This window comes from Rutilus rutilus, assembly GCF_951802725.1.
Source record: "Rutilus rutilus genome assembly, chromosome: 18".
In the NCBI taxonomy this organism is placed as follows: domain Eukaryota; kingdom Metazoa; phylum Chordata; class Actinopteri; order Cypriniformes; family Leuciscidae; genus Rutilus; species Rutilus rutilus.
This window is the reverse complement of record NC_140231.1, coordinates 11,641,841-11,658,517: the sequence shown is the minus strand read 5'-3', so window position 1 is coordinate 11,658,517 and position 16,677 is coordinate 11,641,841. Positions and strand designations below refer to the sequence as shown.

Sequence of the window (16,677 nt, the reverse complement as noted above, 5' to 3'; positions counted from 1 at the left end):
AGTCCAGATAGTCTTGATGCTCAGCCTCAGCCAGAGAAAGGAGTATCAGAGATAAAAGAACCAAGAAACATCAAGACAAAAAATTTTTTAGACTGAGCAGTTGTTTTGCTTAGCCTCAGTCAGCTTACTACTTCAGTAGTCTGGGCACTGATCAGAGAGTCAGCCATTTTAAGGACTATCTCTCACAAAATCCTATCAGTGCACTGAAATGTTTGCTCCCTAAAAAGTTCCACAATGCACTGTGAAAACCAAGGAGCATCAATGCTCATTATGGCTGCATCTGAAATTGCATACTTCCCTACTATATAGTAAAAAAGTAAATATATATATATTAAAAAAAAACGTTCCTTTTCCTTGAATCCCTCCCTTATCTGGTTTATGCTACTATAAGCAATGTCTGAAATTTTGTATTTTGAGCACTTCTTGCGTAGTTTGCCTTTTCATGATGTATTCCTCATTTGTAAGTCGCTTTGGATAAAGGCGTCTACTAAATTACTAAATGTAAATGTAGACGAAAAACAGTACGTGACAAAATAAGTAGGCTATGTCCGAATTCACATTACTCATAAAAGAGTAGGCTTCTTTTTCCAGCGAGACTCTGAAGTGTGCATACGTTGGACACTTTACTATCCCATGAGGCCACAGGAGAGGATTCATGAATGGCATTGAAGCGACGCAACTGATACTGTTAGGTCACATGATAATGACAACATGGCAAATGTAGTACGTCCAGATTACATTCATACTACGCACATTCATGTAGAACATACTTTTTTAGCGGTTCTGGAGTAATCACTTGTTCAAAATAAGTACCTACTCAAGAGAGTATGTGATTTCGGACGCAGCCCATGTTCCCTTAACGGAAGTTCTGAAGTGCAAAACATAAATCACGTGAGCCAACTCACTACACATAATGACATGCAATAGATTTTTTTTTTTTAAATACAAACCATTATTTAATTATACATCACTAGATAGGTAATGAGCATAAGCTAACATATATAATTTAGTCAATAAATAAAATTGATAATCCTAGAATCCCCCATCATCATTCAAAGAGAGACAATGGACTGTAATGATTTTAATATTCTTTATTACGCATTGCCAGTGAGTGATAATATCAGAGACAAACATGAATCAAAACTAAGTTAAAGTTAATTATCATCAGCCCTTTTTGATCTAAATGGTTCACTTTATTATTATTCTACAGCATGGAGAATGAATCTGTGGGACAAATGCAAGAGACAAGTGTTTGGGACATGTGTATGACTCCAGTCCTAAGTCTGATTGGTGTCTTGGGGGCTCCATAAAAGGAGAGTGTATTAGGAGTCAAACAGGCTCCTGGGAAGAGAAGAAACGCCACAGTGTCAATACAGAAGAGCTGAAGAACACCATCATCGTGAAAGACAGAAGATGAATGTGGAGAAATGAGAGTTTTGGCAGTATTGCTGTAGCTGTAGTTTGGAAAGTTACTGTTTCAATACAGAGACAGGTGAGTTTGCTGGGCCAAACCTCTAACCTCACGGTGTTTGTTGGACTTTGGAACTACAATAAGTTTTAGATGCATTGGTTACTTTAATATAATGCGAATGTCTTACTTTATTTCTCTTTCCCAGATCGTCTGTATTTCTTGGGCCGGATCAGGCTGGTGAGTGAGATATTCTGTCCTCGGCTAAACTTAGTCTCGACAATAGTCACTGTCATGATGGTGTACAATTACAACACAGTGAGCAGTTGGTGTGAGAACTTGAAGTAACTATATATAGATTCATGTAGTGACCACAGTGCTGACAAGAAGGTTAATATACAAAAACAAACTTGAATCGCAATTGCAAAAGCTATTACGCATAGGGCCTATGCTGATATTTACTGAAGCCCCAATGGGTACTAAAATGAGTCTTAAATGAAATATTGTTTTATATTGTACATCTAAATAATTATTCGTTTGTGCTTTTGGAGTTTGTTTTCGTCTCAGATCCATGAGCCCCTTCTTTTCATGTTGCCATGGGCAACTACAACGCCGCACTTACAGCTGGTAAGACATCTATTTCTTTGTTCCTTCCTTTATCTTCATTCATCTACCAAATACACAAGAGTCCTGGAGTATTTAAGATGTATTTTAAACTTTAAATAAGATTATGTTTCATGTATTTCACCACATTGTGCTTGGTATATTTTTTTTGCATTAATTTGATTTCTCTTAAAATCAGATTGTATACTGTATTTTATGTTTCTCCTTTTTATTTTATTTTCCACATTGCATCTCCTCATCACAGATATTGAAGATTTCAAGTCCATTGTGTCGACTCTAGAGAACCAGCGTATTCTGTCTGAACACAACAGACTGGAGAACACACTTTCAGTTAATCATGTCAGTAAGTGAATTATTAGATATTAAATGATTGCATGAACAAGCCATGGCAATTTAGTTATTACAATTTTTAGATTATAATGAAAATAATCAGTATTAAGTCAACATTACATAAAGGCGTGTATTTACCAATGACAACCAAACCTCTCGAGGTCCACATAAGATTATTTCACTCACTGTCACTCCTGGGAATGTGTAGACAGAATGTTTGTCACGTTTTGACAGACAGCGTCTGTGTCAGGATGTCCTTGAGTTATATTTAACTTTTCAGTGTACAACTCAGTACATTGCAATGACTAAAAGTGTACAACAGTGGTTCCCAAGCTTTTTAGAGTGGCGTACCCCCTGAGACATTTAACATTCTTTGGCGGACCCCCTCTCTTCCACAGACTACAGTCACACCTTTTCCTTAGTGGCATATACACTGCTCAAAAAAATAAAGGGAACACTTTTTAATCAGAGAATAGCATCAAGTCAGTTAAACTCCTGGGATATTGATCTGGTCAGTTAAGTAACAGAGGGGGTTGGTAATCAGTTTCAGCTGCTTTAGTGTTAATGACATTAACAGCAGGTGCACTAGATGGGCAACAGTGAGACAACCCCTAAAACAGGAATGGTTTTACAGGTGAAGGCCACTGACATTTTTTCCCTACTCATCTTTTCGGACTGTTTTTCACCAGTTTTGCATTTGGCTAGGGTCAGTGTCACTACTGGTAGCATGAGGCGATACCTGGACCCTACAGAGGTTGAGCAGGCAGTCCAGCTCCTTCAGGATGGCTCATCAATACGTGCCATTGCCAGAAGGTTTGCTGTGTCTCCCAGCACAGTCTCAAGAGCATGGAGGAGATTCCAGGAAGACGGACAGCTACTCTAGGAGAGCTGGACAGGGCCGTAGAAGGTCCTTAACCCATCAGCAGGACCGGTATCTGCTCCTTTGTGCGAGGAGGAACATGATGAGCACTGCCAGAGCCCTACAAAATGACCTCCAGCAGGCCACTGGTGTGAATGTCTCTGACCAAACAATCAGAAACAGACTTCATGAGGGTGGCCTGAGGGCCCGACGTCCTCTAGTGGGCCCTGTGCTCACTGCCCAGCACCAGGGAGCTCGATTGGCATTTCCTATTGAACACCAGAATTGGCAGGTCCGCCACTGGTGCCCTGTGGTTTTCACAAATGAGAGCAGGTTCACCCTGAGCACGTGACAGACAGGAAAGGGTCTGGAGAAGCCGTGGAGAATGTTATGCTGCCTGTAACATCGTTCAGCATGACCGGTTTGGTGGTGGGTCAGTGATGGTCTGGGGAGGCATATCCATGGAGGGACGCATAGACCTCTGCAGGCTAGACAATGGCACCCTGACTGCCATTAGGTATCGGGATGAAATCCTTGGATCCATTGTCAGACCCTATGCTGGTGCAGTGGGTCCTGGGTTCCTCCTGGTGCACAACAATGCCCGGCCTCATGTGGCGAGAGCATGCAGGCAGTTCCTGGAGGATGAAGGAATGATACCATTGAAGGGCCACCACGCTCACCTGACCTACATCCAATAGAACACCTCTGGGACATTGTGTTTCGGTCCATCTGACATCACCTGGTTGCACCTCAGACTGTCCAGGAGCTCAGTGATGCGCTGGTCCAGATCTGGAGGAAATACCCCAGGACACCATCCATCGTCTCATTAGGAGCATGCCCCGACGTTGTCAGGCATGCATACAAGCACGTGGGGGCCATACAAACTACTGAGTACCATTTTGAGTTGCTGCAATGAAATTTCAGCAAAATTGACAAGCCTGCTGCATAATTTTTTCACTCAGATTTCCGGGGTGTCTTTGAATTCAGTCCTCTGTAGGTTGATCATTTTCATTTCCATCAAACGATGTGGCATCCTTTCGTTCATAACACATTACCCAGTCCATATTAGTATAGATATCCAGCATGATATTTTTCCCCATTGAGATCTGATGTGTTTTCAAAGTGTTCCTTTAATTTTTTTGAGCAGTGTATTTGCCCCCTTAAAGTGAACCCAAAGTTTCTCAGGGGACCGCAAAGGTTTTGCGAGTGATGCAAAGTTTCTCAGGGGAATGCAAAGGTTTTGCTAGTGAGCGCAGAGTTTCTGGGGGGAAAGCAAAGGTTTTGCGAGTGAACACAAAGTTTCTCGGGGGAACGCAAAGTTTCTTGGGGGAACGCAAATGTTTTGCGAGTGAACGCAAAGTTTCTCTGGGGAACGCAAAGGTTTTGCAAGCGAACGCAAAGTTTCTCGGGGGAACGCAAATGTTTTGCGAGTGAACGCAAAGTTTCTCTGGGGAACGCAAAGTTTCTTGGGGGAACGTAAAGTTTTTGTGAGCGAACACAAAGTTTCTCTGGGGAACGCAAAGGTTTTGCGAGTGAACGCAAAGTTTCTTGGGGGAACGTAAAGTTTTTGTGAGCGAACGCAAAGTTTCTCTGGGGAACGCAAAGGTTTTGCGAGCGAACGCAAATTCTCTTGAGGGAACACAAAGGTTTTGCTATTGAACGCAAAGTTTCTCTGGGGAACGCAAAGGTTTTGCTATTGAACGCAAAGTTTCTCTGGGGAACGCAAAGGTTTTGCAAGCGAACGCAAAGTTTCTCTGGGGAACGCAAAGGTTTTGTGAGCGAACGCAAATTCTCTTGAGGGAACACCAAGGTTTTGCTATTGAACGCAAAGTTTCTCTGGGGAACGCAAAGGTTTGTGAGCGAATGCAAAGTTTCTCTGGGGAACGCAAAGGTTTGTGAGCGAATGCAAAGTTTCTCAGGGGAACCCAAAGGTCTTGCGAGCGAACGCAAAGTTATTGGGGGAATGCAAAGGTTTGTGAGCGAATGCAAAGTTTATTGGGGGAACGCAAAGGTTTTGCGAGCGAACGCAACGTTTCTCTGGGGAACGCAAAGGTTTTGCAAATGAAAGCAAAGTTTATTGGGGGAACGCAAAGGTTTTGCGAGCGAACGCAAAGTTTCTCAGGGGAACCCAAAGGTCTTGCAAATGAAAGCAAAGTTTATTGGGGGAACGCAAAGGTGTGTGAGCGAACGCAAAGTTTATTGGGGGAACGCAAAGGTTTTGCGAGCGAACGCAAAGTTTCTCTGGGGAACGCAAAGGTTTTGCGAGCGAACGCAAAGTTTCTCTGGGGGAATGCAAAGGGTTTGCTAGTGAACGCAAAGTTTCTCGGGGGAATGCAAAGGGTTTGCTAGTGAACGCAAAGTTTCTCGGGGGAATGCAAAGGTTTGTGAGCGAATGCAAAGTTTCTCTGGGGAACGCAAAGGTTTGTGAGCGAATGCAAAGTTTCTCAGGGGAACCCAAAGGTCTTGTGAGTGAACGCAAAGTTTATTGGGGGAACGCAAAGGTTTTGCGAGCGAACGCAACGTTTCTCTGGGGAACGCAAAGGTTTTGCAAATGAAAGCAAAGTTTATTGGGGGAACGCAAAGGTTTTGCGAGCGAACGCAAAGTTTCTCAGGGGAACCCAAAGGTCTTGCAAATGAAAGCAAAGTTTATTGGGGGAACGCAAAGGTGTGTGAGCGAACGCAAATTTTATTGGGGGAACGCAAAGGTTTTGCGAGCGAACGCAAAGTTTCTCTGGGGAACGCAAAGGTTTTGCGAGCGAACGCAAAGTTTCTCTGGGGGAATGCAAAGGGTTTGCTAGTGAACGCAAAGTTTCTCGGGGGAATGCAAAGGGTTTGCTAGTGAACGCAAAGTTTCTCGGGGGAATGCAAAAGGTTTGCTAGTGAACGCAAAGGTTTTGCGAGCGAACGCAAAGGTTTTGCGAGCGAACGCAAAGTTTCTCTGGGGAACACAAAGGTTTTGCGAGCGAACGCAAAGTTTCTTGGGGGAATGCAAAGGTTTTGCGAGTGAACACAAAGTTTCTCTGGGGAACGCAAAGGTTTTGCGAGCGAACGCAAAGTTTCTTGGGGGAATGCAAAGGTTTTGCGAGTGAACACAAAGTTTCTCTGGGGAACGCAAAGGTTTTGCGAGCGAACGCAAAGTTTCTTGGGGGAATGCAAAGGTTTTGCGAGTGAACACAAAGTTTCTCTGGGGAATGCAAAGGTTTTGCGAGTGAACACAAAGTTTCTCTGGGGAATGCAAAGGTTTTGCGAGTGAACACAAAGTTTCTTGGGGGAATGCAAAGGTTTTGCGAGTGAACACAAAGTTTCTCTGGGGAACGCAAAGGTTTTGCTATAAAGCAAAGTTTCTCCGGGGAACGCAAAGAACGCAAAGGTTTTGTGAGCGAACACAAAGATCCTTCAGGGAACGCAAAGGTTTTTCCCCCTTCCTTCTTCTAACTATTAAACCTTGTTACACTCAGAATTTATTCACATATCCCCAGGGGTACGCCCCAGTTTGGGAAACACTGGTGTACAAATAAGTGTAAATGAACACTGATAATTCCATAATTCATTTAATTACAGTATTCTGCGAATTGTGTTGTGTTTGTAGGATGAAACCATGAGATAAGATACATTTTAGAACCTAAAACTGAAGTTTTGAGAATAAAATCTCATCCTTTATGAAGATATTGAGTGTTTTGTACTTATTAGTGTTCCCTTTGCAGGCTGTCGAGGAACAAGCAGGACAGGAAATGAATGAAGTGAATCAGGAACCAGACTTGCTGGCCCTCAAGTTTCTTTATAACACAGATGAACCCAAAGACACCAAAGTAAGTCTGTCTGAATGTTTTTTAATGAACCCAGGGGTTCCCAAAGTTTTCTGTCAGCCAAACCCCTTAGAAGTAAAATATTTTTTTTTCTAAGGCATGTTTATAAAAGCTACTTAAATGTCCTTACTGAACTAAGGCATAATCCTGGTTTAAGTTACAATACAAATATTCATGTCTTAAATTCTTCACTTTCAAACATTAAAATGTCAAATCCTTAAGCTTTTACTAAGTTTCAAATGTGTGTTAAACTCTGCAGAGATGCAAAGTTTGTGAGAAACAGCATTTACTGTGAACCGCTCTGAAAACATGATATTATGAGCCACATGTGTGTAAATGAACACAGTGCTGCTCTTCACTATGAAATATGTAGTTCAATCTAAATCGGAGCCTTTGATTTGATAATTGTGATGTGATAAGATATACATTTTATTTTACATTTTGATGTATTTATACATTTTGATTAATTGTATAGCCTCATTTGTTTATTTTAATGTTACATTCAATTTAATTAATTAATCAATAACTTTGCGAACCCCCATTTAGGAAGCCCTGCCTTATCCTTTTCTAAAAATGTAGAAAATGTGTAGATTAAAAAAAAAAAATTGTAGTGCTCAGTGCTCACCTTTAGGGGCCTTATTGGGTTTTTGGGGCTTCTGGCAGTGTGAGACCCCTAGAGGACAAACTGCTCACAACTGAAATGAAATGATTAGGATTGTCCCTTTCATTTTTTTTAGGAACCTGTCAGCAACTGTACCTCTGGTCCTGCACCGGCAGTTTCCTCTTCTTCATCTTCTGGCACAACAAGCACAATCCCACTCCCTGCGTATCTCTCGGCATTATTAGCAGCTAAACCCCGACCGGCCCTTCAGGGCCCCGCCACTTTGGAGCAGATGAGAGCAGAGCTCCGAGACCTTCGAGATGAACTGAATACACTGAGGACTCAACAGAAGTTAGTGCAATATGATTGTATTTAAACTTAATAAAAATGTTGAGATTCCTATCTGTATATTTCTGTAAAAAAATAAAATAATGTAATTTGCGTTTCAGAAAAGAGATCAAACTGCTCATGAACGAACTTGATGAAGAAAAGAAGATGCGTTTGTCACTGCAAGTAAGCATTAAGATGAGTCAAGAGCGTCTAGATGTTAACTCTTTATTCACAATTTCACTCATTACCATAAAGTAGAACTTATTTAATTGCCTAAAATGGACCTATTATGCTTTTTTCACATTTTCAACAATCTTTAGTGTGTAATGTTGCTGTTTGAGCATGAAAAAAGGTCTGCAAAGTTATAAGGCACAGTCACTCCAAAGCGAGATATTCTCAGTGCGCACTGTTTCTGAACTCCATGAAACGCCACGACTGCAGTCTTGAGTTTTCTTCCGGGAAAGAACATGTCATAATATTCCGCCTTTAAGTAATTCTAACTAAGGCATTCGCAAAATAAAGGGATGAGGCCTGGTTGAGTTGTGTAAGTAGTGTGTTGAAACTCACTGTAATGTTAAAGGGCATTTCCCAAACACACTCGAAGCGGCTGACCAGTCACAACACACTGGTCCAGCCGACCAATCAGAGCACACTGCACTTTTCAGAAGGAGGGGCTTCATAGAGACAAGAACTAAACAGTGGGTGCTTCTCGTCTCCTCTCTCCTCCGTCCTCCATCCTATGACCCGGAAACCGATCGAGCTCAGCCATTAAAATACATCTCAATTCTCTAATTGCACCGCGAGGAGTCGAGGATCGAGGAGTTAGGAGGCTTTCTGAGGAGTCATGAGCAAGGATACACAGGTGTATTAATCCAGTACCTGGCCTGTAGACCCGTTCGCAATTTGGTGTTGGGGGAATCTCTCACTTGAACTGAGTTAGTAAGTCCCTAGACATGAAAAATCACTGAGGTGCTCGCCCGCCATAGTGCCACGAATTACGTAACGGTCAGATCAAATATGGCCGCCATCGGATGATGGTAATTTTCCTATTCTTAAGACCTTGGCCATTATTAGGAATAAAAAACAGATGCAATAAGTCTAATTCTACTAAATGTGACATTTAACATTCATTGCTAATATTGTTTTTAACATTAAGGATCATCTTGTCATTGAAATGTCAATGTCAACATCATTTTTAAAATAACTCGATTAAGATTTATTTTTTATACTCACTTTTTATTGTATTTTTTTCCACAATGATTTTTTTTTTTTTTTATTATAACAAGACATGAAGAGAAGAAATGTAACAATTATAAACATCCCTTTGAACTTTTATTTTAATTGGGTGTTAGTACAATGATATAAAATAAAACAATTGGGTGCAAATAAAACTATGTAGCAATAAAAGTGATACAAATTACGTCATACCAAATTAACTAAAAGTGCACCATATATTCTGACTTCTCTCAAAGTGTACTGTATGTGTGCATGCATGTTAGTGGGATGGGTTTTTACAGGATACTTTTTCCATTTTTCCATGGCAGAATACGGTGCATGAAACTCCAGCAGCACGACAGCCACATCGGCGATTGTCACACTTGCCTGCACACTTACATACTGTGAGCAGACTTGGTGGTAAGGGCTTCAGACATTTTGATGGCAGGAGGGTGCCAAAGTGCTCCATCCATCCATGTTCCGTTGGCTCTAGTCTTGCTTTAGCGTCCTTGGCTGTTGCAAGCAAGTGGCATGCCGTATGAACCAGAAAAGCCCCTCGTTGGATGTGGCCTCTGATCCCACTACTTGTGGGAGGGAGAGCGTCAATTCCAGCACTTCCACTGGTGTAGATTTCTACCCTGAAGTCATCAAATGTCTTAGCTGTTGTAGTTGACCTGGCCCCAGCCCAGACACGCACCAAGTACTTCTCAGCCAATGCTGCATCTTGCTCTGTCAAGGTGTCTGCCTCTCCAAAGTTGGCTAAGTATTGGACTGGGTCAGAAGCCATAGCAGCATGTTTAGTCCCCACCTTGCTCATACAGTCATCTCCAGTCAGGATATGTGCTTTAATCACTGTCTTTGTCAGTGACGCTCCAAGGCGAGAAACTGCTTGATGGAGTGGAAGCATTCGACGCCTCTCACCAGTGCCATACTGCTGCCAGATCTCCTTCATCCCGAGTTCTTGGAAGTATGGGCTGTAGTGGAGAAGCAATGCAAAGGTGTCTGTGTCATTGGAGACTATGACAACTCTCTTGCACTGCTTCACACGAACAGCCCACTCAACATGCACCAGCAACCTGGCATCAGCCTCCTCAATCCAGTTCAAGAGGTCTGGGATCTCTTCGCCACCAGCTGCCTTTGCTGGTAGCACCTCATCATCAATGACAATAGAGCTGACAATGACAATTGTGTTGGCACTGGCTCGATTGCATACCATATCCCGAGCTAACAGTTGGAGATTCCGCTTGTTCTCCTCAGAAGCCCAGAACTTGTCAAGTTGCTGAGGGATGGGTGTGTGTCTGTTCATGCCAATGATGTCGATGCCTGTTGTTGAGTCTGTACGCCGCATGCGCTCCCCTTCTTTCAGGGACATCTCGATGTAGGAATCTAGTACAAGATGGATGAACTCCGGCTCTTGGCAGAGGGATGATGTTGAGCTGATGATGGCATTGATGACCGCACCTAAAGTAGGGAATTGTGCTAGAGGCATCTGTCGCATCTTCGACATGAAGTCTACCACAACATGAGTGGCATAAATAGACTCGGGACTCCATTGGCTGAGATCAAGTCGAGGCTCAATCTCACTGACAAGTTTTGACTTGTTGACATGAGCTGGAAGGTCACCATCAAAGAGGGGAGATGCTGAAAGCACATCATGAGAAAGTATCTGCCGGATACTCATGCCCCGCTCCTTAGCAATGTCCATACTCCTATGTGCCTCGGCCATGTCTTTGGATGAGACTAACTTCTGCTCCTTCATACTGATTGTCGGTGTCTTCTGTGGTTGTTCGTTGAACTGAGGTAGTTTTCTCTTTGATACAGTAGTGCTAATTTTCTTGGTCTTCTCAACTAACCTCTCCTGCCTGTACGAGCAGTAGACATGCTTCCCATTTTGGAGACAGTTGAGCAAGCAAGGAGCGACACCTCGGTCAACAGCCTGCTTGGTGAGCAGATTGTGCAGTGGAACAGGCACATTGACTGTCACTGAGTATGGATTCTGCCGCTCTAGCACAAAGTCCAGCAGCTTTGAAACATTTTGGTTGAATGTAAGGCGGCGAGTGGTGCTCAGTGCATGCTGGAGATGGCATTCTGTCTGTTTCAGAGTGTGGTTGTTGGTGAGAAAGTTGAGGATATCAGTGATCATCCCAATCTCATGGAACAAGAGCTCGAACTCTGCTACAGCATTTGCATTGTGTGTGGCTCCTACTACATAGTGACCTCCAGGACCCTTTGACACTCGCTGAATGGTCTGCTCGACCTTCATGTCACCTCCCACAGCACAGAACCAGCCAGGGCGATCCTGCACAACCCACTGGCCTATAGAGAAGCGCCGGTAGAGCTCAGGATGTGTGAACTCTAGCACCTTGATTTGTTCAAGATACCATGACCCATGACGAAGGTAGTTTATGCAGTCACATTCTGCAAAGATTGGCATAGAATCCTCTATAGTAGCCACGTGTAGGTTCCAGTTTCCTTCTCTTTCGGAGACTACAGCATTTTTGATGATGGCCACCAATTCCAGCCAAACTCCAAAGAATTGGCAGAGCTCTGACTTTGCTTCACACTCCTTCTCAAAATCCAGAAAGTCCTGATTCAACGTCTGCACTTGTTCAATCAAGGCTTCAAACTGCTCTGGGCAACGTTGATTTGCAGCCAGTGTAGTGTGCAGTGCCTCTACCTGTGCTAGCACTGGATATTCTGCTTTGTCCTTCTGTTGCCAGAACATCTCCCACTGGAGCGACCTGATCACATCCTCCACAATCAGCATCCCAGTGAGAGCACGGACATAATGACTCCCATTTAACACCGACTCTATCACACCAGGTCCAAACACTTCACACTCCACCAATGCATCATCCAGGCCAGAACCTCGAAGCAGTTTTCCCTGGCATCTGAGTAGAACACGGGTCCAATGGAAAGGGCCCATGCAGAGGAACAGATCCTTGAACTGTTCTATCTCATGCAGGTAAATATCTACAGCCAGGGCAAACACACTTTCATCACACCAAATCGCCATTGACGCCTGATTCAGTTGTCTGCGAACACTCTGGAAGTTTGTGAGGCAATGTCTGACGGTGGCACGGTCAGTAATGGGTCTTGGTATGACAGGGAGGAAGCCAACACGCATCATCGGCACCACAGCAGATGAGACAAGTGTGTGCACAGCGGCCCATATCAGAGGGTCTCCTGCTGATGCACCGCAGCGGATCAGACTGATCAAGAATTCATGCTTTCCAGATACACTTTTGGCAGTTGCAACATCAAGTAATGTTGCTTGCTTGTTTTCAGGATGCAGCAGCATGTCTGGTGGCAGGACAGGTCGAACCACTGGCTTGGCATGGTGAGGTACCTCTTGGCATGGCAACTTTGTCCGCAGGATTGGATCAGCATGGCTTAATCCTGTGCTTGACACTGGAGGCTTATGAAGGGGTCTGTTCACTGTGGCATCTTGGAACAGTACTAATGCTGCATAGTGTGAACCCTTTGTACCAGAAAGTGATGATTTATCAGCATAATCAGAGTTGTCCATGCCTGCCATAGTATAATCCTCCCTTGTAAAAGTACTTGGTATGGGTGTCTCTCCATCTTCTGAGCATTTCACAGCATAGCTAGCGAGAAGACTGCGGGCAGATCTGATTGTCTGGTAGCTTGAACATGAACCAATCCTGTTGAAAGTTGTGAGAAGGCTCTTGCTGCGATCTCTTGCATAAATGGCATGGCCAAGCATAATATGCAATGGTGTTCGCTTTACTCCACTGTGGATGCTATACACAAGTATTTGGAAGAGACAGTGCAGTTGTGTACTCTTGTGATCTCTCACCCATTTCCCCTCTTCTTCTAGTAGAGACTGTTCTCTCAGTAGAGGCTCTTCTCCATGTGTGGGCTGTTGCTGCTGTGGCTGTTCCTCTGCTAGCTGGCTGCCCTTATCCTCCCCCTGTGTGGACTGTCCATTATCCTCTCCCTCTGTGGAATATTGTTGCTGTGATAGCAGTTCTTCTGCTGCTGACTGATTGTCCTCATCCTGTAGAGGCTGGAGAAGCTCCTCTAGGTCTCTAGCACTGCTTCTGAAGAGCTTGTGCTTGGGGACCTTGAACAGAGCTGCTAAGAACGTAAGAAGAGGCGCTGGCATCATTGTTGTCTCCCATGATGCTTTCAAGTCAGTACTGTCACAGAAGCTGTCTTGCAGACCAAAATCAACATCCAGGAGCACTTCTCTTAACTTGGTGCCTGCCTCTCTCATTATGTCCTGATTCTTCAGCTTGATGGCCAAGTCAGTAGCGTTAATGTCAGATGAGAAAAAAATTTCAGATTCATTCATCCTACTGTTGGGAGCGAATGTGACCAATTCTCCGTAGTGATTAAGGATCAGCTGTTTCATATCACGGGTCTGGAAGGTACTTGTAAGCACCTCGCCTTCTTCCAACAGGCTCAATGCAAACTCCACAATATCACTCACAGTGCAACACTCTCCCTTCGCCAAAAGCTTGTCAATATATGAAAGAGCACGAGCAAACAGCACTTGCTTGATGTTGGTAATGGCCGGTTTATCTAGTGCTTTGGCTTTGATGCCACGTTCATATTTTCGCATGTAGTTCTGGCGACAGAGATTGTGACAGAATAAATCAGCTGATATGACTGATTTAATAGAGCTATCTTCATCATCCTTCAGTCGATCTGCAATTCGTGTGAAAACTACATCTTGGTTATGCTTTGCTGCAGCAATGAGTTTCTTCGCACTATCATACTCACAAATTCTGTACTTGTCACGACATTTCTTGTGTTCCATATATCCACATATAACACAGGGCAATGTTCTTGCATCCTTGTCAGAACTTGGAGGTGCGCAAGGTGTAACACTTCTCCGTAAGGTTGTCATGAATTTAACACTTGTAGAAGCCTCATCTTCTGTCTCACACACCTTAGATTCTTCAATTCTTTTCTTCTCAATAGATGTCAGTTTGCGAGAATGAGTGTATGACTTGTAGCATTTGTTGGTATTATGGTAAACAAACATGCTATTATCATTATCCTCATCATCATCCCCCATCAGAGTTTTGATACGATTTGTAACCACATCATTACGGATTTTAGCAGCTTGTATGATTCTCTCACGTCCTGTCTTTTCACTTGTTACAGGCAATTTATTATCTTCTTGACAGATGATGCATAACTTTTGATTAAGATTGTCCTGATCTGCCATTGAAGCAACCAAATTCAAGCTTTTGGGGCCAGGTATTTTAGAATGCTCCATGTTGATCAATATGTGTGATGCTCAATAGTGAGACGAAAACTTTAGAAACCTTGGAAATCTTTTACATTTGACTACTTCTGGTAAAATACAAGTCAAACCTTGTCTTCTTTTTTTTTCTGTGAACTCTGTAAAATACAAGAAAAGTGTATGAAAACTGTGAACTCTGTCCAGTGCTGTAGAATTACACAGTATAAGGGAAGACTGTAAATTTGAGTTACTCATGTACATGTGTAATGCTCACTGTTGATCAGTTGGTGCGATGCTCAATAGTCAGATGAAAACTTTAGGAACCTTGGAAATCTTTTGATACTCCTGGTAAAAATACAAGAAAAGTTAAACCTTGTCCTCTTATTTTCTGTGAATTCTGTCTAGTGTTGTACAAATACACAGTATAAGGGCAGACTGTAAATTGAGTTAGTTCGCATGTACATGTCTTTTGAGATTCTTCAGAATAGGAAAACGACCTTGACCATGCCCTTTCAAGGTCACAATAACCCAATATGGTCATATCATTGGCAGAAATGAATCCAACATATCATAATTAGTCTAAATAGAGGTATTACATGTGTATAAACATTCAGAAACAAAGAAGTTGGATTTTCATCATCATCCGATGGCGGCCATATTTGATTTGACTGTTACGTAATTCGTGGCACTATGGCGGACGAGCACCTCAGTGATTTTTCATGTCTAGGGACCCACTAACTCAGTTCAAGTGAGAAATTCCCCCAACACCAAATTGCGAACGGGTCTACAGGACAGGTCCAGGACTATATCCTATGCGGAAGAGTTTTATCGACTTAAACGTGACGCACGTCTAAATTCCCACTTCACATCGGTCACAATCATTTTAATTTATACTTTACCTTTGCAGTTCATATAAACCACACATCTCACATATTTCAACAGGGTATCTTGCTTTATTATTATTTATTATGAATTTCTTAAATAAACAAACTTCAACAACATAAGGGCAGATCCTTTGAGCGGTGCTGATGACGCGATGAAGTGACGCTTGAGTGATCAAGTATTCCAATGTATAAAAAAAAGTTACATTCGATTCCTCCGTCCTCGCGTCTTTTCGTTGCAGCCTTCCCTCACATCCTACAGAGGGCGGAGCTGAGACGCGAGGAAATGAAGCGAGGAAAGGAAACGAGGACGCACAAATAAGAAATGAGAAGCACCCCGTGTGTTACTGGCAGACTGGGAAGAGAGGAGCAGCAATAATATAAAATATGTGAAAAATTTGTTTTTGTTTTTTTACATTCAAACATGAAAACCTTTGGAAAAGGGCATAATAGGTCCTCTAACATGAAGATTTGTGATAATTTGACAGTATATATCACGTACCCTCTCACTTGTGCTCGATTTCATTTCAGATTGAAGTAGAACACCTAAAGAAACACATGTCCAAGTGAGCCAACTCTGAGGTATCCATCACCCGATCAAACCACAGATACGCCACCGTGAGTCTCAAGAGTGGAAACGAAAAACTTTCAGAGACTAAGGAGGGATTCTTGGGAATTTGTATCAAGATTCATTCTGAAAATACAATGTACAATACAATTGTGCCGCTACATGGGTAATATAAAAGAAATGTTTTGGGTTACAAACTTTGGAAGATGACTGGAAAGAGACATCAGTCTATATAGTTTCAATCAAATACATTTAATGCTGGGATGTCAGATTCTGTCAGATGCAGGAGAATTCTAAAGCTTTAGGAATACTGTTCAAAAGTTTGGAGTCAGTAAGATTTGTTTTAATGTTTTTAAAATAAGTCTCTTCTGCTCATTAAAGCTACATTTATTTGATAAAAAATACAGTAAAAACATTATATCATGAAATATTACAATTGAAAAATGTTTTCTATACATTTTAAAATGCAATTTTCTGTGAATTTTCATCATCATACTTCAGTGTCACATGATCCGTCAGAAATCATTCTAATATGCTGATTTGCTGCTCAATAATAATTTCTTATTATCAAAGTTGAAAAATATTTTTGTGGAAACATGATACTTTTTTTCAGGATTCTTTGATGAATAGAAAGTAAAAAAAACAGGGCTTTTAGAAACAATTAAAAATATTGATTTGTTCAATTAAAAACAAAAAACTTCAACCTTACAAAAGAAAAAAAATCTTACCGACCCCGAACATTTGAACGGTAATGTATAATGGAATGTATTAACTTTGCTATTATATTTAATTATATTGTACATTTTGTATATGCAGTGAGCAAGAAAGTCAAGGTCC

The 16,677-nt window shown here is 42.2% G+C and overlaps 1 protein-coding gene across 1 annotated transcript; it reads left to right on the top strand.

Moving 5' to 3' along the window:
* The first annotated feature begins 1,285 nt into the window (after positions 1-1,285).
* On the top strand, positions 1,286-16,631 carry LOC311276710 (uncharacterized protein). Its single transcript, XM_084386565.1, has 8 exons — positions 1,286-1,492; positions 1,617-1,648; positions 1,960-2,035; positions 2,277-2,371; positions 6,926-7,030; positions 7,765-7,979; positions 8,078-8,141; positions 15,804-16,631. The coding sequence occupies exons 3-8, from the start codon at positions 2,005-2,007 to the stop codon at positions 15,840-15,842; spliced, it is 549 nt and encodes a 182-aa protein (XP_084242691.1). The 5' UTR covers positions 1,286-1,492; positions 1,617-1,648; positions 1,960-2,004; the 3' UTR covers positions 15,843-16,631.
* The last annotated feature ends 46 nt before the right edge of the window (positions 16,632-16,677 follow it).